This window comes from Petaurus breviceps, unplaced genomic scaffold, assembly GCF_028583685.1.
Source record: "Petaurus breviceps papuanus isolate PSGF00001 unplaced genomic scaffold, PetGlider_PUasm1.0 99, whole genome shotgun sequence".
NCBI classification, from domain to species: Eukaryota; Metazoa; Chordata; class Mammalia; order Diprotodontia; family Petauridae; genus Petaurus; species Petaurus breviceps.
In genome coordinates this window covers 25,923,517-25,951,115 of record NW_027187465.1, presented here as the reverse complement: position 1 = coordinate 25,951,115, position 27,599 = coordinate 25,923,517, and the positions used below count along the sequence as shown (strand labels likewise).

The window sequence follows — 27,599 nt, the reverse complement described above, 5'->3', positions numbered from 1 at the left end:
GAGAGAGAGAGAGAGAGAGAGAGAGAGAGAGAGAGAGAGCACTAGCAAAGAGAGAAGCAAGTTGTAAGCAGGTAGAATGAGGAGTTCTGCCTAGGAGAACTTGTTTTGTGGGGAGACCTAACAGAAAGGAAGTTTAAGATGTTCAGGACTCCCTGGACTAGTGATACCTGGTATCCTAACGATGTTCCAAATAAATATTTTGGTTTTGCCTTTGAGGAAGAGAGTTTATTATATTTTGCAAATCTACCCTGGAAATAGGCATGCATATGCATAGTGGCTACCATGGGTAGCTTTCCAAATTTAAAAGTGCTATTTATGGGTTAATTTTTATTATCATCACTCAGTATTACTGCCCTCCCATTCTAGGTTCACTATCCATAGAAGGACCTGAATAGATGCTTGCGGAGTGATGGGCTGCTCCTTCCTAAAGTGGGAAGCAGACCCAGAGCTCTCATTTTGCCTTGGAATATTTCAGCTCTCTTCTCCTTTTTTCTTTCCACCTTAATAATAAGGCAGCTTTCTATATTTTAGTTGTGAGGTGACTTACAGATCCCTCCACCAGAGCCTGACGCAAGTTATGCAGATCTGCCTCTGGACACCAGACTTCGGCAATGAGACACTTGTTTGTGACATCAAAGCTGCACATGTTCAGCGTGTGATAAATGGCCTTCATCTTCTGCACTTGGACAACTCGAGTACAGACTGATTCTGCAGCTTTGCTTAACACCTGCCTTAAATAGTCTTCCGTTTTGTGCAGCACCTTGGTAAAAAGAAAGAGGTTTTAAATGAAGTCTTAAATAAAATTAGACCCAGTAACCTAGAACTTCCCTCTCACTACCAGTCATGAAAAAAAATTACAATCAAAATGACCAAAGATCAAGACTAAAACAAGGCATTTCCATGCCCTGTAGAGGTCTGAAAATTACCCATGTACCCTCCATAAAAGAAATGTGCTTCCTGTATTTTATTGTCCACCAGAGGTTTTGAGTTTTACTTCAAAATGAACAAAATGGCTTATTGCAAAATACATACCAACACACGAAGAAAAGTAGAATTACCTGGCACTGAAATTATGCTTTAGTTAAAACATTATAATGTTACTTGAAAAAGTAACATTAAAAATACTCCTTGCTACACATGTGACTACCTATCTTTCCTACCAATCTAAGCTCTGCCAAATAATCCATTTTTTAAGCTTGCATCACTCACTCTTCCCTGGGTTTTCAATAAGATCCCACAGTCACGTGACAATGAAAGGGAAAGAAAAACAGTAGGCACTTCTCCCCACATCATAAACATCTGGGTGTCTATTTTATCACCAACCTTTTCAGTATCAACAAAAGAATCAATCTATCTGAAATGTAAATCAAAATGACTCTGAAATTTCACCCAACATCAGCACAGCAGGAAAAGACAAAAGACAGCCAATTCTGGAGGGGTCGTATGGAAAAATAGGCATGCTATGCATTTATGGTTGGTGGAGCTACAAAGTGATTCAACCATTCTGGAAATCAATTTGAAATTATGAGAAGAAAGTGATGGCACTGCCTTTACCCTCTATTTCAGCTATTCCGCTGAGTGGAATATACCTAAAAGACTTCAATAATAAAAATAAAAGCCCTATATACTACAGAATATTTCAAGCAACACTTTTTTGAGAACAAAGACATGGAAGCAAAGCAGATGCCTGTAGACTAGGGAAGAGTTAAACAAATTGTTGCAGGTGAATATAAAGAAAGGAATACTACAAAATTAATGATTATTAATATGATGACTACAGGAAAGCATGGAACAATTTACATAAACTAATGCAAAGTGAAGTAAAAGGACACACAATGACTAGAACAAAGTATGTGGAAAGAACAAGAGAAAACTATCAAAATTGAATGCTGTGAAAGAAGTAAAATAAAATGCCTCCCTTAGCTGTAATGCAGCAGAGTGAGACCATAGGCCACTATCCTAGAAGCTCCTCCAGAGCACGGGCTGTTGTTTGGCTTTCTTTATATCACCAGGGCTTAGCACAGAGCCTGATGTATAATAGGTGCTTAATAAACGCTTAGCTTATTGGCCCGATACCTTGACCATGGCACATAGAACACAAACATCAGATTTTTCTGATCTGTAGACAATATGTTTGCTAGTTTGGCTAAATTTTTTTTCTTCCTCTTTTACAAAATTCTAGAGAATAGGAAGAAAGATACAATGGGAAACACAGATAATGTTAAAACCAAAGATAACCAAAAAACTTTTAATTTTTTTTTTAAAACAAGAAGTGAATTCTCTTTATGATCTACAGCCCATGGAAGAAAACACAACCACTTATGTCTTACTCACAGTATAAAGATCCTGTATTCGTGTATTTAGCCCCTCTTGAACTTCTTTTCTCTCTTCAACAGTATTGGGGTATGGGTAAACATGGCAGTGATAACTAGGAAACACAATTAAAACACATTATACACCTGCTAGAAGAAGCAACATCTAAAACTATGAGTATTTACCACACAGATACAGGTCATGCAAAATATCTGAGGTGGTACCTCTTCGATGGATGGATAAATGGATAGAACATTTCGTAAGAACTGACTGTGTGCAATGCACTGTCTAAATGCTGGCAATACCAATGCAAACAAAAAGGAAGACAGTCCCTACCCTCCCTGGCCTCTTATCTATGCCCGTGGTGGATTTCAGTGGCATTGAATTGTGTCAATTTTGCCAAGGTGTCACAGATTGGGAGGTATCCACTACCAGATATACATTCCAAGGAGGGCAAAGGCACTTTTCATTGTAACAAAGAACTAGAAACAAAGTGGATACTCAGTCTTAGGAAAAGACTGAACCAATTTGTGGGCTGTAAAGATAATAGGAATATAGCACACTGCAAAAAACACACGCACAACTAATAAGTTCAAAGAAACTTGGGAAGTTTTATGAATTGAAAGAATGATCAGAGTAAGCAAAACCACGCCAACAATGTGTAACTATGACCACAATGATGTAGAAGAGAACAATACTGGAAAACTTCAAAACTCCAATCCATATCATGACAAGGGTGGTGACTCTGAAGAACTGAGAGTGAATGAAGTGTGCCTGCTACCTCTGGGGAGAGAGCCCCTACAGGTATAGAGTTAGACATACAAGTTCAGATGCTGCCAAGTGCTGATTTATTTTGCTGAACTGTATTTATTTGTTATTAGGGAGGGAGGAAGGGAGAAGGAAGAGATCATTCAAAAGTAACAATGATCTTACAAAAAGAGCATCGATAAAAACATTTTTTTAACTACTGAAGGTGCCAACAATAGAAACAAGATCACTAAAGTACACCCACCACTGAGTTTGTGGCTCCCTCCATCTCTACACTGTAGAGCTACAGAGATGGAATGCTACATATACTGCTCTAAATGTGTGATGTGTTTGATTTTATTCAATTGCTTTTTCTCCATTTTAAAAATCTATGTAACAAGGAAGAGCTCAGAATGGGGGTCAGAGAAGAAAATATATTTGGAAATGAAAGAGATAAGATAAACAGAGACACTACATTGAAAGGGAAAGAAGGCAGCCAAAGTACTTGACTCAGGAAGCTTTTGGTCCCCGGGTACTAGACTGAAGTTCCTCCTCCCTCCTATCTTTCTTCCAGAGGATACCATGCTTCACTATCTGCCAGAGTCATATATCTAAAAAGAACCATGGGGCAGCTAGGTGGCACAGTGACTAGAGGACTGACCCTGAGTCAGGAAGACCTGAGTTCAAATGTGGCCTCTGACACTTACTAGTTGTGTGACCCTGGGAAAGACACTTAACTCTGACTGCCTCAAAAAAATAAAAATAAAAAGAACCCCGGCTTATTAAAGCCTTCAGAGGCAACATTATTGGTTTTCTAGATTTTTACATTATTGGTTTTCTAGATTTTTACTACAAACAATATAAGTGCCAATGATTAACTCACTTATAATCACAGAACTGAATTTCAAAATTGGAACAAGGTTTGGAGATATATGGCAACCCCTTTAATTTGGAAAAGAACCTGAGAAGTTCAAGTCCCTTTTGCAGCCACCTAGGTATTAAACACCAGAAACAGCATTTTAATGGAGTCTCTCCAGCTCCAAAGAGGATCCAGAGGCCCAAGGAGGACAGGGCCAGGGCCAGAAGCTAGAATTTTCAGGCTTATGCTCTAGCTTGAGCCATTTTCCTCAAGGTCCAGTCAGGATATCCAGACTCTGCCCAGTCTGGTCACCTGGGGACTCCTGTGAAACAGTGGGGTGCCCACTGCACCAGGAGAACTGAAGACTTCCACAATTATAAAAAGCCCTGCTGGGGACCGAGGGTTTGGTTAGTTTCTCTAAGAATACTGCCAGTTCCTCTTTATCAACAAGGTTTTAGTGACAAAGTTCCTAGCAAAAGACTAAAATATCTGCCTAAAAACAACAAATAAGTGTATGTGGATAAAGGTGGTACTACAGCACAAAATGACATTATTTGTCCCATAATAACTTTAAACCTCTATTTTTACAGAAATAGATACGCTTTAGTACATAGTTGATATTGTCCCTACTTTTCAACTTATATAAATTATTCAAAATTAACAATTATTAGTACACAAAATAATTTACAGTAAGATACTAAAGTATTCATCTTATGTTAAAATGTTGAAAAATATCATGTGGCAAAACTGCAATGACTAGTTCTACACAAAGACCCAGTGACAGTACTGTTTCAATGAAAAGAATGCTTTATAAAGAATGGCTGTTAGTGAGTACAGAAAGAGCAATGTGAAAAAATTGTTTTTCTTACCAATCACATATCTTCTTAACTTTTTGGCCAATCTGATCGCCCCAAAAGGATATTAAAAACACATACCATTTTGTGACATCTCCCTAAAAAGAGAAAGGCAGCAATTATTCCTACTTTTACCGTAACCTCTCAAAGTATCTCAGTTCAAACGTGACAACATCCTCAAAGCCACTGTCAGAAATAAGTTTTGGAAGAAAAGGCCTTTGACCGACAGAAGACACTGAGGAGTTTCACCCTGCCTTTGTGCTTTTGCACTCCATATCAGGTCTATCTCAGAATGCTGTAGTGTTTAACACAAGAAAATTTTTTAAAAGAATTTGCTTTTCTGATGACATCACCTCATCATTTCCTAAAGAGATTTCCCAAAGAGTCCAAGGACCTAGGACTTTCAACATCCCTAGCATTCTGTCTTAACATGGCAAAGAGACTCTGAAGATCCAATCAGGGGTGTGGGAAGGGAGGATTAATCTGGAGAGGTAGAGGTCTATGCAGAAACTTAGTTGATTACAATGGAAACAAAGCAAGCTAAGCACTCTGCCCAAAAAGTAAAACAGGTGACAGAGACTGGCCCTGACATGGAACCCTAGTTGAGGAACTAAAACTTGGAAAGATGAGTAAGTCAAAGAAAACATCCACCAGCATAAAAAAAAATTATCATAGATTCTACAGACTCCTCCAAAAGAAGAAATGAGAAACTCCATAACTACAGGTAAGAAACTCTGAGAAAAAAAAAATGGATTTTTTTTAACAAAGATTACCTGAATGCCTAGATGAAATGAGAAATAGAAAATGAAATAAAAGTTCTGAAGAAAAGAATTAGAACGATAATAGCTTAGAAAAGAAAATGGTATTAGCCAAGTAATGGGCTCCCTGAAAATGAAAATAGAATAAAAAGAAATCAACAATTCCACAGACAAATACTAGAACAAAATCAAAAGGCTGAAAAAATAAAAGAAAATTTTAAGATATCTAATATCAAAAATAGCTGACCTGGAAAACAGATCATCTAGAAATAAATCACTGAAATGCATGATAAAAAAAAAAAAGATTGGTTTCAAGAATACATTGCGTTTCATCCCTTAAGAAAAAAAATACAGGACTTCCAAAGAATAGAGAATTTTCAAGCATTCTGATGAAAAGACAAGAGTTAAGTAGGAACTCTGAAATACAAGAATCCACAGAAACCTAGATGGGGAAGCAACTAGAAGGAGCAGTAAGATGATGAAGTGTTCACATTGTAATAGTGGGAGAAGAAACAAGTGTACCTCTGGAACCCTAAGGTCCTCAAAGTGCACTGAAGGAGCTAAATAAAAAAAATGGGGAAAGAGGAGAAAATGGTTCTGTTCTGGGGGTTTTAAGAGGGGGAAGAGGAAGAGTAAAAGGATTACATTAGTGTGGAAAGAAGGGAGTGGAACCTGATATTTTCCATAATTAGGACACGTGAGAGTAAATATGGATGAAGGGAACAGGGAAGCAGGCATCAAATTAGCCTCACTCTTACATAAAACAGACAAAAGAGGGTTGAATACACACAAACAATTTGATATAGAAAATACACCAAACTCAACAGAGAACCAAGCAGGTAGGGAAAGGGAAGGTGGTTAAGAAGGAAGATAATACCAAGAGGGAATAGTCACAATATAAACAAATTTCCTGAAACTGAAAAATATATTAAAAAGTTAAAAAAAGAAAAAAGCTAGGATCTAAGAGGATATCCATCAGAGAATGGCTGAAGAAACTGTGATATGAATGTAATGAAATGTTACTACACTGTAAGAAATTATTAAAAAAAACTTTTTCAGAGAACCCTGAATATTATGAACTGATGCAGAGTAAAATCAACACAGCCAGAAAAACATACAAAGACAACAATACTCTAATGAAAAGCAACTTTGAAAGATTTAAGAATTAAGAACTCTGATCAGTGTAATGACCAACCATTGCCTCAGAGGGCTGATGATGAAACATGGGGGGGGGATTGTTTGTGTGTGTGTGTGTGTGTGTGTGTGTGTGTGTGTGTGTGTTCACCATTCATAAACTAGCTCTGTGCTACCTTTTCATCTTCTTACACATACTCCCTTCCACTCCCTCTGTGATCCTGTAACATTTGCTCCATCCAACTCCATGCCCCACCTCCAGGCATTTTCACTGGTTGTGCTGCATGCCTTGAATTTTCTCCCTCCTCATTTCTGTCTCCTGAATTTCCTGTTTCCTTCTAGTCCCAGATAATATCCTAGCCACTACAAGAAGTCTTTCCCAACTTCCCTTAATACTAAGGCCTCCTCTCTGCTGATTTCTTCTTGTTGTTCAGCCCAACTCTCTGTGACCCCGTCTGGGGTTTTCTCGGCACACATATTAGAGTGGTCTGCCATGTCCTTCTCCATTCTCTGAAGATTGTCTCTAATGTATTCTCTATATATCTTATTTGTATACAGTTGTTTGCAAGCTCTTGCTCCCATTGGACTGTCAACTCTTTGCCAGCAAGGATTATTTTTCGCCTTTCTTTGTATTCCCAGCACTTCATACAGTAGCTGGCAGAGAGGAAGCACTTAATATATGCTTGTTAATTTGACTATTGATTCGTTTTGCTTAACTATGTTTATTTGTAACAGGGATGGTTTTTCTCTTTTCTTTCTTTCTCTGAGTTTTAAACTGGGTATAGAAGGATGCTGAGGTAGAGAGAGGAGCTGGCAATAGAGATACCGAAAAAGAAAAGGGCTGTGGCAACATTTTTTTAAACACATGGAACAGAAGGAAACAGACAGGCAAGAAAGTTTTGAAGACAATATATAGAATTATACACTTTTCTTTTAAAAAGCAAGTAGTATGAAGTAGAAATCCAAGTTTTCATATGCAAACCTCTTAATGCTCTTCTGTGTATAGGGAAATGCTATTTTTTTGGTGTTTAAGTTCAGAATAAAAAAACTTTTAAATCATAATAAAATAAGGTTGGACTAAATGGCCTCTAAGGACCCTTCTAATTCTAGATTTCTGACCCTATGGACTCTTGTGCTGCAACTCTGAAGGGAGAGATCAATAAACCAATAAGGGAGAGAGACGAAGAAGAGGCAGGCAAGTAGAAGCAAATCTTCCACTGATATATAGCTCATGTAAGTCTCATCTCAAGAAATAAGGCCATTCACATACTTCCATCTGAAAAATACAGACATGAGAAATGACAACTACAACATTTACTCACTGTCTCAGGATCCTCAAGGCACTCATCCAGTTCTGCATGGGTCACAATGGTATACCCTTTACACACCCTCCACAACATTTTTTCAAATGCTTCAACTTTTGTTTGGTGAATTAAACCAGACACAAATCTAAGAAACAAAACAGAACTATAACCTAACAGAACAGTAAAATTATTTAACAGTTGAAATACCAGGCATTATCAAATGGTCACAGAATAATTAATGACAATGTCCCTGAACTATCTAACATAATTTTGGCTCTGGCTGAGTGCCATACAACTATGGAACACTGATGAAAGGTGGCCAGGGCCATTGTGCTAGGATAAAGAATCGATCAGGGGGTGGCTAGGTGGCACAGTGAGTAGAGCACCGGCCCTGGAGTCAGGAGGACCCGAGTTCAAATCCGGCCTCAGACACTTAACACTTACTAGCCATATGACCTTGGACAAGTCACTTAACGCCAACTGCCCCTCCAAAAAGGCACACACACAAAAGAAAGAATCAATCACACGGGCTAATTTCTTCAAGAGAATTATGAGGTTCACCCTTCACTAACAGTTCTACTTCAAACTTTGTCACGGCTTGGTCAAGACCTAGCAGTCAAGTTCAGGTGCAGTAACAGACTATACATATCTGTGACACTAAATAAAATATTCATTAGATATTTCACTGAATAAGAAATTGATAAAAAAAAAATTTACAGGAAAGGACAAAGATTATAAGAATTGTGACACAAATTATGGGGAAAAGAGTGAAGGGGAATTTGTATTTCTAGATTCAAATTATACTACAATTTTCAAAACTTAGGTAAAAAGTAGGTAAAAAGGTCAGAAGAACAGATTCTACCACCCAGAATTAGAACCAAAAGCCTATAAGAAACTGGTATTTGATAAATCCAGTATCAAGAAAGGAAGTTGTTATTCAATAAATAATGGTGGGAAAATTGGATGACAGATGGCTAAAACTGGTATCAGAGCTGTGGTTCCTAATATATACCAAAATAAATTCCACACAGGTCAATGATTTAAACAAAACAAAACAAAATCTAAAAATAAGAAAATGTTGGAATGTGATCTGTTAAAACTGTGGGGAAGACAAAAATTCTTAACAAATGAACAAACAGAAGAAAGTACAGGAGACAAAATAGAGTAATACATAAGGAAACGGATACCTTCCAATTTACTTTATTAAATGATAATAAAGCAACAAAGGTTATTCAACACAAGAAATGAATGCATAAAATACTACAATGTTTTCTTAAGTGTATTCACTTCATTTAATTAATCATAGCTTTTAAATGAGATTTAATATTATATGGCAACCATCATAGGTTTATAAGAGACTTGTTCCCAAGAGACACCTACCCCAATTTTGCACCCAGCCTCTGCATACAGTTGTAGTCCAACAAAGAATCCTTTTCTAAAGAAGGAAATTCTTCGTAACTGGGTTCAAACTACAAAGAAACAGATAAAAAATATCATTTGCAGACATTTGACTCACAATTTTGTAAATAATAATAATGAAGGGGTGGGGCCAATAGATTTTTTTTTATTTCATTGATATGGATTACTCCCAGTATAAAAATTCCTTTCACCAATGTAGATTAGCTATCATTCTTAGGGACCTGCCCTTTCTTCTCAATTTGTCTTGCATGGATTTTGTGTTTATCTTGTACATATTACAGGTGCAAATGTTGTTTCCTCTGATAGAAAATAAACTCCTTGAGGGCAGGAATTGTTTCATCTATGTCTCTGTATCTCCAATACCTGGTCCAAGGTCTGGTACACAGCAAACACTTGAAATGCTTGCCAACTGACCCTGAGAGATGATGTAACTTACCCATTCACACACAGCCAGTAAGGCATGGGTAGGACTTGAATCCAGGATTAATATAGCTTCACGTTATGAACTATAGAGTCATATTTACATTAGTCCATTGGAGCTTCACAACAAGTCTCTATGAAGTAGGTGCTATGGGTGCTATTATCCCCATCTTACAGACGAGGGAAGTGAGACTCGGAGCACTTGAAAGATCTATCCATGATGGCTGTATGTGAGGTCTACTGGGGCTCTGAGTCCAGCATCCCACCCATTATTACTCTGCCACCTCACCATGAAAACAGTCTCGTGCCAGGCTATCAATCACTTTTTTAGGGCATCGCAGACAACATTTTAGGCAGAGCTGCAGTATCACAACGCATTTTTGAGGTACAAATCAGCAGGTATCTGCTGAAAAAGCAAACATTAACCAATCTCTTATTTGTCAGTTCCACTACATCAACGGCAACAACCTACGCGAGGATTATTTTTATGATAAGTGACCAAACTATTCTTCAATGAAAACTAAATTAGTTTAGAATACATGTTCAATAAGGTCTTTTTATTTGCTACAAAGGACATCCGATAAGTATACAAATATGAACAAGATAAACTTTTTGGTGTGAAATGAGATTCAGTGTGTATAATGTTAAGGGAATCTGAAGATCTTGCTTGTCCCTTAAAAGGCCCATGTGTCCTGCTTTGGGCTCTGGCCCAGCCCACAGCCTGAGTCAAGTGGGGCCCACGGTGGGTGGAGCTTGCCAAACAGGTAGAGCAGGAAGGGTAGAGTGAGGCAGAGTGGCTAATATGAGTGACAGAGGGAGGAATTTTGTTTAGGGAAGCTTGTTTGTGGGGAGGCCTAAGAGAGAGAAGGCGTGATTGGCGATGTGTATAAACTTTTTTGTTACCAGTGAAGAATTGGCTTTCTGGTATCTTAACAAAGATCTTGGTTTCGTCTTTGAGGCAAAGTTATTTATATTTTGCAATACGTATTCACAGCCGCTGATGCGGACATCTTACCGGGGGTATGGGCGATGTTCATCTCAGCAGAATTAAAAAGAGAGGCTTAACTACCTACCAGGGAGCACTTTTTCTAATATCTAGAAACAGATTTCCTCAAATGATATTTTGTTCCTTTTTTGTATCTGGTAAACATATGCTGGAAAAATGAATAAATCCAAATGGGAAAAAAAAAAGCTCATTTCAAAATTCAACTTAAATGCTTACTAAGATCTCAATAACTATCTTAGCTAGTGACTATCCATCTCTTGCAAAATCTCGTTAACAGTTTTCAAATTCTGAATTTGTTTTCTAAAAACACATATGCCATATTCAGGAGAACCAGTGCCCGGTGTTGAAGGTAAGCTCCTCGAGGACAGGCAGGAACTGCTTTATTCTTTGTCTTTGAAACCCTATCACCTGGCCTGGGGCCTGGCACATAGTGGGCACTTAATACTTGTCAAACTGAACTGGATCCAGTACCTCTATGTTCCTTTTAACAAAGGTTTTGGTCACTCTTAACATGTGTGTATACTCAATCAACTCAAGCAAGTTTTTCCTCAGTTTTTCTTTGTTTTTGGTGACTTCTCTCAATTCAACCTCCAGTTTCTGTAACTGTTCCTAGAAACAAAGACAAAAATTTAATTATTTAGATTTTTTTTAAGAACACCAGCCTGACCGTGTCACCCCATCCCACACCTACTTAACCTGGCCCTTCCAACCTTTCTGGTCTTCTTATACTTTACTCCCTTCCACTCTGTTCTTAGAACAGTGCCTGGTACACAGTAGGAGTTTGACAAACATTTGTTAACTGTCTGACTGTCTATGGAAATATTTCAAAGAGTCAATACTTATTTCCTTTGCACTTAATTACTGAAACTACTTTTTGTTCTCATGAAGTTAGTAAAGCTAAGTGACTGCTATTCTTTAATATACTGAATAACAGGATGACTAGTTGTGCTCTGATCTTGAGCTTCCTAATCCTTTGTGGATTTTTTCTTTCTACTGCTTCAAGTTATCAAACTTAGAACAAGCTAGTTTCCTCTTTCATTTCTTCACTTTTCCTTTCATTTCAAATATAGAAAAAGTAAAGACAATCCTATTTATATTTCTCAGCCTATAGTTCAACAATGTTTCTACACTTCTGAATCCACTCAAAACTTCACCAAGGAGACTACAAATTCTGAAAAAAAAGAAAAGTTTATTTCTGTCAGTAATCAGAAACATATTAAAAATCCTTTGAAATTTTTTAAGCCTTAAATTCTGGAAGAACACTGCAAAACAAATTCCTGAATTTCTCTCACATTCCTATTGATATGACCATTCCCAGGAAGTCTCCATAAACAGTAATGGATATTCCATCATTACTAATATCACAGCCAGCCTATCCATAAATTTGGTCAAGATACTCGTCCACATAACTCTATAATTCCTAAGTCACATGACCATAGCTCTAGAGCCGGAAGGGAGCTCTGAGGTCAGCTAGTCCCACTCTCTCATTTTAAAGATGTGGAAGCTAAGACACTTGGGAAATAAAGTGACTTGCCATGTCAAACAGTTAGTCAGTATCAGAGCCAGGTGTTTGGCCTCAGGGTCAGGCCTTTCACAGGCTCTTTCTACTATGCTACAGGGATGAAGAACCTGTAGCCTTCAGGCCACACATGGCCTTCTAGGTTCTTGAGTGTGACCTTCAGAGTGCGTCCCAAGTTGTACAGAACAAATCCTTTTATTAAGGATTATTATTCTGCTCTGCATAATACTGCCTAATATACTCCATAATTATGCAGTCATACTCTTAGGACTCTACTGATTTTCTGTAGTCATGATAAAATACAGTAGTAATGGCAACTGCTTTCCAAGCAAATAAAGAACTGAAATCTAATTCCCAATCTAATGAATTCTAAAGTAATCAGAGCACAAACAGGACAGCTAACAACATACTACTGAACAGAGAACCGAATCAGTCTTCCCTCCAAGTTTAACACTGAATCCCCAAGGCAGCTGAAACTGAACTAAAGGACAGTGAATTCTCTTGAATTCCAAACTACAATCATTTATCATCCTCATCCTGGGCTCTAGAAAACTGCCATGATTTCCAAACGACTTGAGAAAAGAAAGACCATCAGAGAGACCCTGAGGATGTTAGCTGGACTCCATGTTGAAGGAGAAGCTCTTCCCCCTCACCACCTCTGAGGTTCCCTGGCTCCAAGTCAGCTCAAAATGCAAACTTCCTCTGCCAGAAACCTTTCCCAGGCCCTCTAGCTGCTCATATCTCCCCTCTGAGGCCACCTGCCATCTACTCAGTACTTAAAACCTATTTCTGTCCATGTTTCCTCCAAGCTCCAAGTGCAGACACTGTTTTTGCTTTCTTTTTTTTTAACTTACTTATTTAGTTTTAATTTAATATTCATTTCCACAAGATTTTGAGTTCCAAATTTTCTCCCCATCTCTTCCCAAAGATGGCATGCATATTGATTATCCCTTCCCCTTGTCTGCCCTCTCTTATATCCCCCCACTTCCTTATATCCCCCCTTAGCCCCTTCCCCCTTATTTTCTTGTAGGGCAAGATGGATTTCTATACCCCATTGCCTGTATATCTTATTTCCCAGTTGCATGCAAAAACAATTTTTTAACATTTGTTTTTAAAACTCTGAGTTCCAGATTCTTTCCCTTCTTCCCTCCTCACCCATCCCCACTAAGAAGACAAGAAATTCAATATAGATTATATATGTATAGGTATACAAAACATTTCCATAATGGTCATATTGTGAAAGACTAACTGTATTTCCCTCTGTCCTATCCCCCCCCCCATTTATTCTATTTTCTCCTTTGACCCTGTCCCTTTTCAAAAATGTTTGCTTCTGACTATCCTCTACCCCAATCTTTCCTCCCTTTTATCATCCCCACCTGTGATCCCCTTCCCCCCCCTACTTTCCTGTAGGGTAAGATACCCAATTGAGTGTGTATGTTATTTCTTCCTTAAGCCAAGTCCAATGAGAATAAGGTTGACTCATTCCCTTTCACCTCCCTGATCTTCCCCTCCATTGTAACAGTTTTCTCTGGTTTTGCTCTTTCTTTAAAATCTCTGCACTTTGCACAGTGCCTGGCACATAGTGAGTGCTTAATAAGGGCTTGTGAGTTCACTGATGAATCTGCTTCGGTTACCTACTCTAATAGAGGAATGCTGTGGTATGAATGATCCAAGATGAACTTTAGAATGTAATGACCTAATTCTCCCTGGAGCATGTCAATATCTAAATTTGTAGGCACTACTTGAGTCTACACCAGATGGTAAGTGGGAAAAGCAACAGAACTAGCAAGGAAATCAGCAATATATCACAGAGATATATCACTACAACCAGGCTGGATTTGTATTAGGAACGCAGGACTGGTTCAATACTAGGAAAACAAACAGCATAACTGACCATATCAATAACAAAACCAACAGAAATCATAACATTATCTCATAAATGCAGAAAAAGCCTGTGACAAAATACAACACCCATTCCTATTAAAAACACTAGAAATCATAGGAATAAATGGGGCTTTCCTGAAAATAATAAGTAATAACTATCTAAAACCATCAGCAAGCATTATCTACAATGGAGATAATCTAGAAGCCTTCCCAACAAGATCAGGGTGAAGCAAGTAAGTATAAACACCTGAGAACTCTGGACCCTTACCATGCTCTAACTAGCACTTTCTAACCTCCCCAATCCCCCTCCTCCTGGGCAGAGACAGTTCCAAGGACATTCTTCAACTTTTCTTTGTAATACTTCAACACCTTTCCTTCCTGCACGTCCATCTCTGCCCTCTTTTTATTACCCTACAGGTGACCCCAGCTCCAGGCCAGGCCAGCAGCCTAAGGCCCTGCATTTTTTTCCCCCAGAAAGATGCCACCACCCTGCACCAGACTGCTGTTCCCTTTTGATGATTTTACATGCCCCAAGCCTTACATATGTTTCAACAAAAAAAGGTTAAAGCAGTAAACAACTAGAGGCCTGCTGTTCCACCTACCTCACTAATCACCCCTCCTGAACAGGTATAACCCCTGCTGTAACTCCTCTCTCTGGCCCTCCCTGCCTGAAAAGGCAGTGTAACGGCATGACCAGCAATTCCTCAACCCTGAATAAATGCCTCATTTTATTTACTGATCACCCAGTTAGTTGGAGTTTTTGAACAGATGGACATAAGGATGCCCACTATCACCACTATTACTAGAAATACTAGCTATAGCAATAAGAAAAAGAAATTGAAGGAATTAGAACAGGCAATGAGGAAATAAAACTATCGACTCTTTGCAGATGTTATGATGATATACTTATAAAACCCTAGAGAACCAGCTAAAAAAACTAGTTGAAATAATGAACTTTAGCAAAGTTGCAGAATATGAAATAGACTGACACAAATCATCATCATTTCTACATATAACCAACAAAACCCAACAGTGAAAGAAAGAAAGAGAAATTCCATTTAAAACAACTGCACATAATATAAAATGCCTGGGAGTCTAGCTACCAAGACAAACATAGGAACTATATGAACACAATCACAAAATACTTTTCACACAAAGTCAGATGTAAAATGGAAAAATACTGCTCACTCATGGGTAGGCTGAGCCAATATAATAAAAATGACAGTTCTACCTAAATTAACTTACTTATTCGATGCCATAGCAATCAAACTCTCAAAAAAACTATTTTGTAGAGCTAGAAAAAATAATAACAAAATTCATCTGGGAGAACAAAAGGTCAAGAACATCAAGGAAATTATGAAAAAAAATATGAAGGAATGAGGCCTAGACATACCAGATCTCAAACTGTATTATAAAGTGGTAATCATCAAAACAATCTGGAACTAGCTAAGAAATAGAGTGGTGGATCAATGGAGTAGATTAGGGAAACAATACACAGTAGTAAATGACCACAGTAATCTAGTGTTTTGACAAACCTAAAGATGCAAGCTTTTGAGATAAGAACTCATATTTGACAAAAACAGCTGGGTGAACTAGAAAACTATTTGGCAGAACCTAGGTACAGACTAACATCTCATATTATACACCAAGATAAGGTCAAAAGGGGTACATGATTTATAAATAAAGGGTGATATCATAAACAAATTAGTACAGCATGGAATAGTTTACCTGTCAGATCCATGGATAAGGGAAGAATTTAGGACCGAAAAGATAGGGAACATTACGACATATGAAATGTATGACTCTTAAAAAGCTTTTGCACAAACAAAACCAAAGCAGCCAAGATTAGAAGGGAAAGCAGAAGCTGGGGGAAAAAAGTACAGCAAGGGTCTCTGATAAAGACCTCATTTCTCATATATAGAGAAATGACTCAAATTCATAAGAATACAAGTCATTCCCCAATTGATAAATGGTCAAAAGATATGAATAGGCAATTTTTCAGATGAAGATATTAAGCTTATCTATAGTCATATGAAAAAACGCTCCAAATCACTACTGATTAAAGAAATGCAAATTAAAACAACTCTGAGCTATCACCTGACATCTATCAAATTGGCTAATATGACAGGAAAAAAATGACAAATTTTGGAAGGGATATGAGAAAATTGGGACACTAAATCACTACTGGAATTGTGATCTAGTTCAGCCATTTTAACAAGCAATTTGGAACTATGCTCAAAGGGCTATAAAACCTTTGATCCAGCAAAACCACTACTAGGTCTGTATCCCAAAGAGATTAAAAAAAAAAAAGGAAAAAAAGACCTACACGTACAAAAATATTTATAGCAGCACTTTTTGAGGTGGCAAAGAACTGGAAATTTAACGGATGCCCAACGATTGGGGAACGGTTGGGAAAGTTGTGGTACATAATAATAAATAAGTAATAAAAAGTAATGGAATGCTCTTTTCGGGTGGTCCCGCTTGCCAAAATGAAGTTTAATTCATTCGTGACCTCAGAACAAAGCAAGAACCGAAAGAGACACTTCAATGCGTCCTTGCACATCTGGCGCAAGATCATGTCATCCCCGCTCTCCAAGGAGCTGAGGCAGAAATACAACGTGCGCTCGATGACCATCCAGAAGGACGACGAGGTCCAGGTGGTTCGTGGACACTACAAAGGTCAGCAAATTGGCAAGGTAGTTCAGGTTTACAGAAAGAAATATGTCATCTACATTGAGCGTGTACAAAATGAAAAAGCTAATGGCACAACTGTCCATGTGGGAATTCACCCTAGTAAGGTAGTTATCACCAGACTAAAACTGGACAAAGATCGCAAAAAGATTCTTGAGCGTAAAGCCAAATCCCAACAAGCTGGAAAGGAGAAGGGCAAATATAAGGAAGAAACCACTGAAAATATGCAAGAATAAAATGGTCTGTTGTACAGTTGTAATTAAAAATGAAAATTAAGCATGAAAAAAAAGTAATGGAACACTATTGTGCTGTAAAACATGAGGAGCAGGATGCTTTCAGAAAGACCTGAAAAGACTTACATGAACTGATGCAGAGTAAACAGACCCAAGAACACATTACTTGTGTTTACTGTTTACACAGTAACAGCAATACTATCTGATGATCAACTGAATGACTTAGCTATTCTAAAGCAATACAGTGATCCAAGACAATTCCAAAGGACTCATGATGAAAAATGCTATCTACCTCAAGAAAAAGAACTGATGAAGTCTGACTGCAGACAAAACATACTATTTTTCACTTTCTTTACTTTTTTTCTTTTGGTCAGTATCTTTTTTTTATGAGCAATCGGGGTTAAGTAACTTGCTCAAGGTTACATGGCCAGTTATTTCTGGGTGTGGTGCTAAGCATCCCAACACTGGAGCCGGTGCTCTTACTCGCTGAGCCACCTGGCCGCCCTGTCAGTATCTTTTTAACATGACCAATATAGAAATATGTTTTTCATGATTGCACATGTATAACCTATATCAAATTGCTTGCATCACAGGAAAGGAAGAAGGGGAGAAAGGGAAGGAGAAAATTTGGAACTCAAAAATTTAAATTAAAAAATGTTTAAAATTGTTTTTACATGCAACTGAAAATAAAATATTATTCAAGAACCTTTAAAAAATAAAAAGATAATACTTCAAAAAGAAAAAGAAGGGGGGTGGCGCAGTGAGTAAAGCGCCGGCCCCGGAGTCAGGAGGACTGGAGTTCGGTTCCAGCTTCAGACATTTAACACCCACACACAAAATAAAAAAAACTAGCCATGTAACCTTGGGCAAGTTACTTAACCCCAATTGCCCTCCAAAAGGCCAAAAAAAAAAAAAAAGAAAAGCAATTGAAGTGTGCTTGGTGGAAAAGCGAAAACTGACCTATAATTAATATTTATCTTGGTTGGTGTACTAAACAGATAAATACATGCAGATGAATAAGAATTGACTGTAATGTAGTTCTCTAATTTATTACAGGATATAAAAAACTTAGAGTTAAATTCAATAATCTTATTGGGAAAAATTACCTGCATTTCCAATACTTGTTTAAAAGGTGGGGCAGGAGGACTGGTATCTCCATCAGGAAGAGGAATATCGGCTCTTTTAATTTCTTGCACTAAATATGCTGGAGAAATCAAAAGAATGGTATCAGACAAATTCAATGTTTAAATGCGCAAAATGCAATACTCACATATTTAAGTGGTAAATCAGAACTTTTTATACCTAAGCCCTCTCTGTCTAGTCAAAAAAATCTAAATTCCCAAAGGATGAATATCCCTCAGAGTCCTGTCAGATAGCTTGGTTCTATTTTTAAGTTCAGAAAATAAGCTTTTAACAAAAGACATAACAGCATGTACTCGGTCACAGTGTGAGTCTGGTTCAAGTTAAATATCACTTTCTCCAAAAAAGATTCCCTCTCTCTCCCCATTTTCCTCCCCTGCTCCCATCAGCAATGGCCTCTCCCACCTCAGGCTTGGTTTTGTATCTGTCTAAGGCATAAAATGCATCACAAAATTGTGTACTGTCTTATATCAATCAGTCTTCTCTCTGCATCTGATCAGTCTTCTACAAGACTTTAAGTTTCATGAGGGCAAGTCACACTGAATCCCACATATCTCATCTGTCAGACCCCTAGCACATCAGGTGCTGAACTTCTCAACTTATCATTACCTCCCACATTCCAACATAGCTCATCATACCCATCTAAAATAATGGCCAATGTTGGTGCCAAGCTACTACAGTTAAAACATATATCCTAGTTTCTGTAGTCTCAACACCACAAGTAGAAGGGACGTGCCACTAGTTGCAACAACTTTTTTAAATGATATAGCGTTTCCTGGGGAAAGTACTTTGGAGGAGAGGCCTGGTCTGTGTGATTGCTGGAGTATGTCAAAACAAAAAGTGTAAGTTATCACTGTAGATAATACGGGTTCTTTGGCTCCACTACTTCCAGCAAAACTACCAGGAAATTCTCTGAACAAAGAATCAAAGGGCACAGGGCGGCCAGGTAGCACAGTGAGTAAGAGCACCGGCCCCAGAGTCGGGATGACCTGGGATCAAATCCGGGCTCAGATACTTAGCACCCACCCAGAAACACCTGGCCGTGTAACCTTGAGCAAGTTACTTAAACCCAATTGCTTAAAAAAAAAAAAATCAAAGGGCAATGAATACTCATGCCTGACCAGAACATTCTCAATGAGATCAGGATGGTGCTGTTTTAAAAGCAAATAAATGCATGTGACAGCATACTCCCCAACGCACCATTCCCTCAGCCTTAACTCTGTCTTCATAAAATTCTGAAGTTAAATGAGATGAAAACTTACCTAGTATTCGTTCTAGTTCTTCACACCGCTTCACCTCACCAACAAATTTTCTCTGAAAGGCGCTTACATTTTGGTTGAGCTGTGGGGAAGAAGGAAAAAAAGTCATTAAAACACCCAATTCACAGCTTAGACTGAAAGAAAGCTCTCCCATCCCTCCACTGCTATACCATCAAAGTATTTTAAGAAAAGTAATAGCAGCCACTCACATTAACAAACCTTGGGGTTTGTGAAGCAGTTCCTTACAACCATCTTGTAAGAAAAGGAGTGGAAACGTCAAGACATGGCCAACGTGGGAATTTGTCTGGCTTGCCTGTGTATATCTGTTACGAGGTTCCCCTCCTCCCACCAATAAGGAATGAGTGGGGGTGAGGATGTGGATGGGAGGAAGAAGAGAATATATGCCTGTTATTTGAAAAAAAAATTATTAAAAAAAAAGAGTAAGAGGTAATATGGGGTGAAATGATCAGTGGGCTTAGAGTCAAGAGAAACCAGACCACTAAGCCTGGCCTCAAATAGCTTTATTGACAATCACAACTTCTCTAAGCCTCAGTTTTCTCACCTATAAGATGAAGTTAATAATATACAGAAAACCTGGCTCACAGGTTCATTGTAAGAATTGAATGAAAAGAGATAATGCAAAATGCATGCAAGGCTTATAGAGCTATAAACATCTTTTCTGTTGATTTATCAGTGTGGGGAGGTCACGAAGTATGGGAAAACTCAACAGCTGAATCATTTACACCTCATGTATAGCTTCCCTGAGACCCTGAAAAGGTAAGTGACTTCCCCAGGGTCACACCAATAACATGAGTTGGATCCATCAGATAGCCTACCCACTACACAAGCCATAATGTCACCTATTATTTTCATTTCTGTTTACAAATGAGAATGCTGGAGTTCAGGGGCAAGTTACTTATTCCTTTCTGAGCCTCATCTAGCATGTTAACATTAATAATAATAGTAATAATCACTAGCATCTATATAGGTTTGCAAAATACTTTACAAATATTACCTTATTTTATCTTCACAACAACCCTGGGAGGTAGAAGCTATTATTATGCCCATTTTGCCGATGAGGAAATTGAGACTTTGAAACTAAGTGACTCTGCCCAGGGTTACCAGGCCAGTAACCATCCAAGGTAACATTTGAACTCAGGTTTTTCCAACTACAAGTCCAAACCTCTATCCACTTCAACACCAAGCTGCCTCTCTAAAATGACCAGGCTAAATTAAATGGTCTTTATAGAGCCTTTTACTCCTGAATTTATAATTGTGAAATTCAAAGTGATTTTTCCAGGATTCTATTAAAACTCAGGGCTTCACTCAAAGTCTTCTAATTCCAAGACCAGTGCTCCTCCCACTCCATCAATCACCCTGCCCTCTAACTAAACCGATGACCTCTCTGGGTGGAGGTCCTGTCTTTAGATCATCAAAGAAAATGCTTCCATGAACCAAAGTTTAAACAGAAAATTATCTTGCTTCAAGGTCTTTTGCTTTACTGCTTTTAAAAGTAACTGCTTCAATTCTACTTCTGCTACAATTCCTGGCTTCACATTTGTTGTTTTTTTTACATTACACGTGTGTAGGCAAGTATTTTAAATCTCTGAATTCCTAAGACAATGTATTCTTCCAAAAGCAAAAGAATAAGAGGTAGAAGAAATACAGTCAATGTTGGCTCTCTAGAATGCTGCTTTTCACTGAGACAAATCTATATATCTTCAAATCCTATCTTGATGTCAGCAAACTAACAAGAAAGTATCGTTCCTATTTTATGGAAAATCATAAAAAGGAATAACTGGTAAAAAATACTCTAACACACCAGAGCTCAGTTATAGGATCGCAGATCCAGAGGTCACAGAGGGCTTTTATCACCTCATCGCTGTCAAATGACATTTTTAATTCTCAAAGTCTAATATCTTGCATGAAAAGCAAGCAGGCTATCGAAGGAACTTTGTATAGAGCTATGAGCTAACATTCTTATGATTAACCACAACTAGTCTAATATTAATACTGCTATGTTTGTTTTCTGAGATAACATAAACACATAGGTCTTTTAACAGCATTTATCAATTTCCATTCAGCCTTTGAGTTAATAAATAGAAATGATCTATGACCCAAATTATATAATCTTGGGTTTGGCTCTTAAACTATTACTACTTTTTCAAAAGCTGTATCACTTTGCTGCCAAAACTGGAGTGAGAAGGAACAGTCTTCTGAATAAAATTCTAGTTCTAAAGAATATAAAACAGCTGTCTCCTAGTATCTACTTCCTATTAAATCATATTTAAATAATTTGGTAAAGCAATGAGATAAAGTGGATATATGCCCTCCAGGATTTATAAAATTATAATTTTATAAAATGTATAAAGTCTTATAAATTCTATAAACATTTACAAAATTCAAAAATATTCAACTCGGTGTCATTTTATTACCAAGAACTTGTGAGTGAACATAAGCAGCAGTTTTTAAACTAAAACATTCTCCAGCATTTAAATGCACAATACTTCAAAACTTTATGCCACTGATCAATTCATTCAATTACCTAGGGATACATTTTGCAGGCTACTTACTCATCCTGGTAGGTCCACCAGGACACAGTACTATGAAAACATCTTTTTTCCCAAGGCCACTTTGGTTGACTGATGATACTTGTCCCTAAAATAGTCCCTAACTACTTGAGATCAGGAAAAACCCTAGTCCTAATTAACAAAGGTTGTGAGATAACTCAAGTTTACAGAAGGCACTAAGAGGAACTGGCACAAAGTAGCAGGCCAGGAGCTATCAGAGCTCATTTAGTCGGACCTGCTGATCTCAGAGCTACAAGACAAAGTGACAACAGTGGGAATGCCTGTGTCCCAGTACTGGTCCTGCCACTTACTGGCTATGTGGCCTTGAGCCGGAAACAGAGGCTCAGAGAAAACTTATCACTCTCCAGACAGGCATCCTTCCTGAGGCTGCTGTTCGTCCCTTGAAAATGAAGATAACTGTATCTGCGCTGCTATCACGGGGCTGCTGTGCCTCGGCAAAGCACAATCTGAACACTGGCTGCTATGGTTACAGATGCAGAAACGCCCCGCAGACCCGGGCAATCTGGACGGATTGTTAAATGCCTGGTGCAGTGCCCGGCACACAGGCGACTCGTGGGGGCATCCACGCTGCAGCCCCGGCATTACTGGACAAGACCTAAGGCCGGTGCAGACGGGCTGGGAGGGCTCTAACACGCCTCGCACGGCGGAATCTTCTGGGCGCCTCTGGTGAGGGGCCTGTGGGGGATCTTGGGGCTCCAGTGACACCGCCCATCAAAGGCTTGGAATTCTGTCCCTGGCCTCCATTTCCTCACTTGTAAAAGGAGAACAAGGGCTGCCGGGGTGGGGAAGGGGTCTGTAACAGCCCCTCAGGGTACTCCCTCCTCCAACTTTCTGAGTCTGTTCCGTCCACCCCGACAGCAAGGGCAGGGGCGCAGTGAGGAATGGGGTCTCCGGACCCGTACCGCCCCCAGTCCGAGGGTCCCTGCGGCAGAACAGTGCGCACTGCCGGCCCCAGCTCGGCCGCCCAGTTGGGGGGCTGGGGGGGCGCGTCCCACCTCCAGAGCTGTCCAGCAAAGCAACGGGCCGCCCCGAAGGTAGTGAGCTCACCCTGCCGAAGGGCTTCCAGCAGAGGCCGGACCTCGGCTCCTGAGACATGGGACACTAAGGGGCCTCGAAGGCCAACCCAGCCCAACCCCCTCGACCTACGGAGGAGGACACTGAGGCCCAGGAAGACCGCAGATCCAGGTCCCCCTCACTTTACGAAAGACGAAACCGAGGTCCAGAGAGGTCAAGGTCTCACAGGAACAGATCTCCAACCCCCCCCGGCCACGCCCACTCCCGTCCCCCACTTTAAAGAAGCAGACTCGGCGGCGCAGGGAGGTCACCACATCGTGGCCACAGCTGTGGTCCGGGACCCTCCCTCCGCAGAGGGGGAGCCGGAGGCCCAGGAAGACCCCCAGCCTCCCGGGGCCTCCACTCCCGAGGCAGAGGCGCTTTCCAGAACACCGCTCCCTGCCCCGCCCCCCGGCCCGCGGTACTCACATCCCGAAACTGGGCCAGGCCCTTCTCCCCGAGGGCGCTCAGACACTCATAGGCCGTGCCGGACTGCAGGAAGAGCTGCGCCAGGCACATGGCCTCGCTGCGGAACAGGGAGCCCATGGTCCGGCGCGGGGCCCCGCGAGGCCCGGCACGACTGCGCTCGCTCTCAGCCTGGCGCTCCTCCCGCGGCGGCCTCCCCGCGGCGGCCTCGCACCATGGGCCCGCGGCTGGCTCTCCCTGGCCGCCCCGCCGCTTGGCAGTGCGCTCCGCAGTCGGACCTCCTCAGCAGTCGCGGCCGCCGCCGCCTCGGTCACCAGCCCGGCCCCGCCTCCCGCACCGCCGGTTCCGCTTCCGGGTCCTCTCGGGGCCGGGCCGGTGACGTCATGCCCGGAGCTAGCGAGCCCGCCCACTTCCCTGCGGCGGGGCGGGGCGGGTAGGAGGAGGACCGAGAAGCAGCAAACTCCGCGAGAGAGTGGGCGGGAGAAGGCGGCCCTCGGGTGGGGGCGGGGCGGACAAGTTCGGGCCCCTCCCCCTCCCCGCGGCCTTTGGGCGGTGCCGGCCCGGCCCACGGGGCCTGAAGTCCCAGAAGTGAAAAGGCGCAGTCGCCGGCTCCCGGACTGCGTCCGCGCTCCAGTTCAAGGGCTCGAGCCCCGGGGTCCCGAACGGAATAGCCCGGGAGTTGTCCGGTCCGTCCCGTCAGAAGCCCTGGGTTCGAGTGCGAGGCAGCGTGCATTTATTTAGCGCCTGCTTGTGCTCGGGAGAGATTGAGGCAAAAACTAAACCATCCCTGCCCTCGGGGAGGTTAGCCCTAATTATGGGGGAGGGGCGCCGCCAAGTGGTGCCGGGCCTCCTTTCTGTTCGGTGCCTAATTAACGTTTTAAGGGAGACCGATGGAAACGAAACCGTGCGGGCTCTCAGGGACCTTACCTTCCTGGGTAGGGACGATGCCATCCATCCCCAGCCCATGATGAGAGGGGAGAAAATAGCGTTCCTACAACCCGCACTCAGTAAGCGCTTACTTTTTACCAAGCCCTAAGTCACCTGCAGGGAATGTTTTTTTTTTTAAGCCCCTCCCTTCAAAAGAAGTTTACAGTCACCTGGGGGAGGGGCGGGGGGAGGGAGAGATACAACTTTCATTCATTCATCGAGCCTTTATTTAGCGACTACTGTCTACTGGGTAGAGGGGATATAAGAGCCAAAAAAAAAGCTCCTGCCCTCAGGAAAAGTACTGAGGGGATGCGACAGGCATGTATTAAGCACCTACGGTGTGCAAGGTTCGGTGGCAGAGGCGGGAAGCCGCCAGCCCCGTGTCCTCCGAGAGCGAACCTTGTGCCGGCTAAGTTTAGAACAAACTTTTAAAGTTGTTGGTTTTTTTTATAAAAACCCAAGTGACCAGAACAGAGAATCCCGTGAGCCCGGTGAGCCGCGGAGATGGCCGGCGAGGGGCGGGGCGGGCGCGGCCCAGCCCGGGCCCCCGGCCCAGCCCAGCCCCCGAGCGCGCGGCACCCAATGGGCTGCCGGCTCGTCCCCGCCCGGATTACAAAGGCTCAGCAGCTCTAAAGGGCTCGGGCGAGCCCCATCCCTCAGGGCCGGTTAGCTCAGTTGGTTAGAGCGTGGTGCTAATAACGCCAAGGTCGCGGGTTCGATCCCCGTACGGGCCACGATCGTTTTAGTGAAGCCCTTCCAAATAGGGAAATGGGAGTTTCTGTGTTTGCTTCCATCCTCCGGGTCTCTTTCGCTTCAGCGGCGGGGGAAAAAAAAAAGTTTGCGTCCGACGGGCGAGGCCGAGTTAGGGGGTCCCGGGGCCGCTGTCTGACTCTGGGGGGGAAGTTTTTGTTAGGAAAGTAGAGGAAACGAAGTGAGGTTCGTGACGGGTGAGAACTGACTCCGTTACCTAGCAACCTACACACCCAGGAGCTGGAGGGAAAGGCTGCTGCGCGCTGGGCCGGGACGGAGGGCTGCGAAGTGTGCCCAGTCTGGGTCAGGAGAATCGACTGAATCCTCGCTCCGCGCTTTCTACCTTCTGCTGCAGCCTGAGGATTGGCAACAGAGGCGAGAGTGTGCGGTGCTGGCGAGCTGGGGAAAGACGGGCACACCAATACACTGTTGGTGGAGCTGTGAACGGAAGAAATGTGGAATTGCGGTAAGAAAGTGCCTAAAAATCGGGGCAGCTAGGTGGTGCAGTAAACAGAGTGCCGGCCCTCGAGTCAAGGGGACCACAACACAAAAAAAACTGCTAGCCGCGTGACCTTGGGCAAGTCACTTAACCCCAGTTGCCCTCCAAAAAGCAAAATAAATTTAAAAAAAAAAGGATCAGTATATATATATATATATATATATATATATATATATATATATACACACACACACACCCCCAAGGAGGTCAAACAGCAAAAGACCAAGTCCCGTGTACACCAATAGTAGTGATTTGGGAGATAGCAAAGAACTCTAATGCAGAATGGCTAAATAAATCTTCCTATGTGAATGTAATAGAATATTACTACATACTTAGAAATGTGATTGTTGATTAAGCGTTGGTATTGGGCAGAGTGAAGTAAACAGGAGAACAATATATACAATGACCACAACAAAGTAAAAAGAAAGTACAAAAAAAAAAAAAAAGAAAGAAACTCGTATCATAAAATAACCAAGCTTGGTCCTAGAGAAGACCTAACCAACCAACAACAAATGAATGAATAAAGTACTAATTATGCACTTTCTATGTTCCAGGCGCTGTACCAGCAATAGAGATGAAAATGAAAGCAGGTAGAATAGTCCCTGCCCTTAATGATTTTAATTTTAATTTTATTTTTTATTTATATATATTTATTTTATTTATTAAATTTTAATAGGGGAAGACAATACATATGGGGAAATGGTAGCTAAGGAAGAGTGTTGATTGATCTATCCTTTCCAAGACTGGTAATGTTGATCTCAAAGTGCTCTCCTCTCTTTGCATAGGTTCCCCATCCCTGGATCATAGAACATTGTTGCACTGTTAGACCCAGCTATGTTCGTCTTGCTATTTTTTCTTATTTTTTTTTTTTTGTTACAAGAAATCTGTGAATAGGGGCGGCCAGGTAACACAGCGAGTAAGAGCACTGGCTCCAGTGTCGGGATGACCTGGGGATCAAATCCGGGCTCAGATACTTAGCACCACACCCAGAAATAATTGGCCGTGTAACCTTGAGCAAGTTACTTAACCCCGATTGCTTAAAAAAAAAAAAAAGAAGAAGAAGAAATCTGTGAATAATGGAAGAAGAAATATATTTGAAAGTGAAAGTGGTGGTTTTTTTTAAAACAGAGGGGGGAATAATAGGGCTGGAATCTACAGTCTCTATGAACCCTTACAGTTTTAAATCTTATGGTCCTATGATGTTGCAAGGAATAACATAAATATGGTTCTCTCTACAGACATAGGTAACAACATAGACTACCTAAATAGAACCCGGCAGTCGATAAACCTGATTCTTATCAGATCTCTGTGTAGAATTCAAAAGAAATCTCCACTATTTGATGCCCTTGTGTCACAGAGACTTTCTAAGAGAAGTATTTTGCATTGCTCATTTGATGTACTACAATCAATTCAACTCTCCATCATCCAGATGATGGAGATGTAGGCAGTGATTTCTAAATGCACCCTCTACAGAGTTCACATTTGGAACTAGAATGCAGTGACACATAGACCCCCACCCCCTCTGCCTACTATGCTCTTCCCTTCTAATTCGACCAGGCCACAAAAGAGCCCAGAGAGGTACCACCCTAGCCTAAAACCTCTTTTAGGATAAATTGAGAGTTAATGTTGCTGAAAATTCCAAACATGAAAGCAGTGATTTTAAAATTAATCTCCTATAAAATTCTCTGTGATTAGAATGGATACAGGAAATTCCTTTTGGGTGTTCTAGTCAACAAGCATTTATTAAGTTAAGCATTAGTTAATACAAAGAAAGGTACCAAGAAAAGCAAAACTTGTTGCTGCCAAGAGGGAG

At 40.9% G+C, this 27,599-nt stretch overlaps 1 protein-coding gene, 1 long non-coding RNA gene, 1 other non-coding gene and 1 pseudogene across 3 annotated transcripts in view; 3 read left to right on the top strand and 1 right to left on the bottom strand.

Annotated features, from left to right (window-relative positions):
- ATP6V0A2 (ATPase H+ transporting V0 subunit a2) overlaps nucleotides 1–23,899 on the bottom strand; it is a 43,019-nt gene extending 19,120 nt beyond the window's left edge. Inside the window, exons 1-9 of the mRNA XM_069081405.1 lie at nucleotides 23,614–23,899; nucleotides 19,544–19,622; nucleotides 18,248–18,345; nucleotides 11,286–11,423; nucleotides 9,350–9,438; nucleotides 7,988–8,114; nucleotides 4,789–4,871; nucleotides 2,335–2,428; nucleotides 548–760 (exon numbers count right to left, since the gene is read on the bottom strand). Coding sequence (XP_068937506.1) covers nucleotides 548–760; nucleotides 2,335–2,428; nucleotides 4,789–4,871; nucleotides 7,988–8,114; nucleotides 9,350–9,438; nucleotides 11,286–11,423; nucleotides 18,248–18,345; nucleotides 19,544–19,622; nucleotides 23,614–23,730 — 1,038 coding nt within the window. The 5' untranslated portion in view covers nucleotides 23,731–23,899. The remainder of the gene's footprint in view (nucleotides 1–547; nucleotides 761–2,334; nucleotides 2,429–4,788; nucleotides 4,872–7,987; nucleotides 8,115–9,349; nucleotides 9,439–11,285; nucleotides 11,424–18,247; nucleotides 18,346–19,543; nucleotides 19,623–23,613) is intronic.
- LOC138156203 (large ribosomal subunit protein uL24 pseudogene) lies at nucleotides 15,685–17,197 on the top strand (annotated as a pseudogene).
- Nucleotides 23,900–25,169: 1,270 nt separating the features above from the next.
- The window catches only part of LOC138156204 (uncharacterized), a 2,457-nt gene continuing 27 nt past the window's right edge, over nucleotides 25,170–27,599 (top strand). Inside the window, exons 1-3 of the long non-coding RNA XR_011167094.1 lie at nucleotides 25,170–25,753; nucleotides 26,341–26,376; nucleotides 26,572–27,599. The exon at nucleotides 26,572–27,599 is cut by the window's right edge and continues 27 nt beyond it. This is a non-coding gene — a long non-coding RNA (uncharacterized lncRNA). The remainder of the gene's footprint in view (nucleotides 25,754–26,340; nucleotides 26,377–26,571) is intronic.
- TRNAI-AAU (transfer RNA isoleucine (anticodon AAU)) lies at nucleotides 25,198–25,271 on the top strand. The gene has a single exon. It is a non-coding gene; the product is annotated as a tRNA-Ile (tRNA).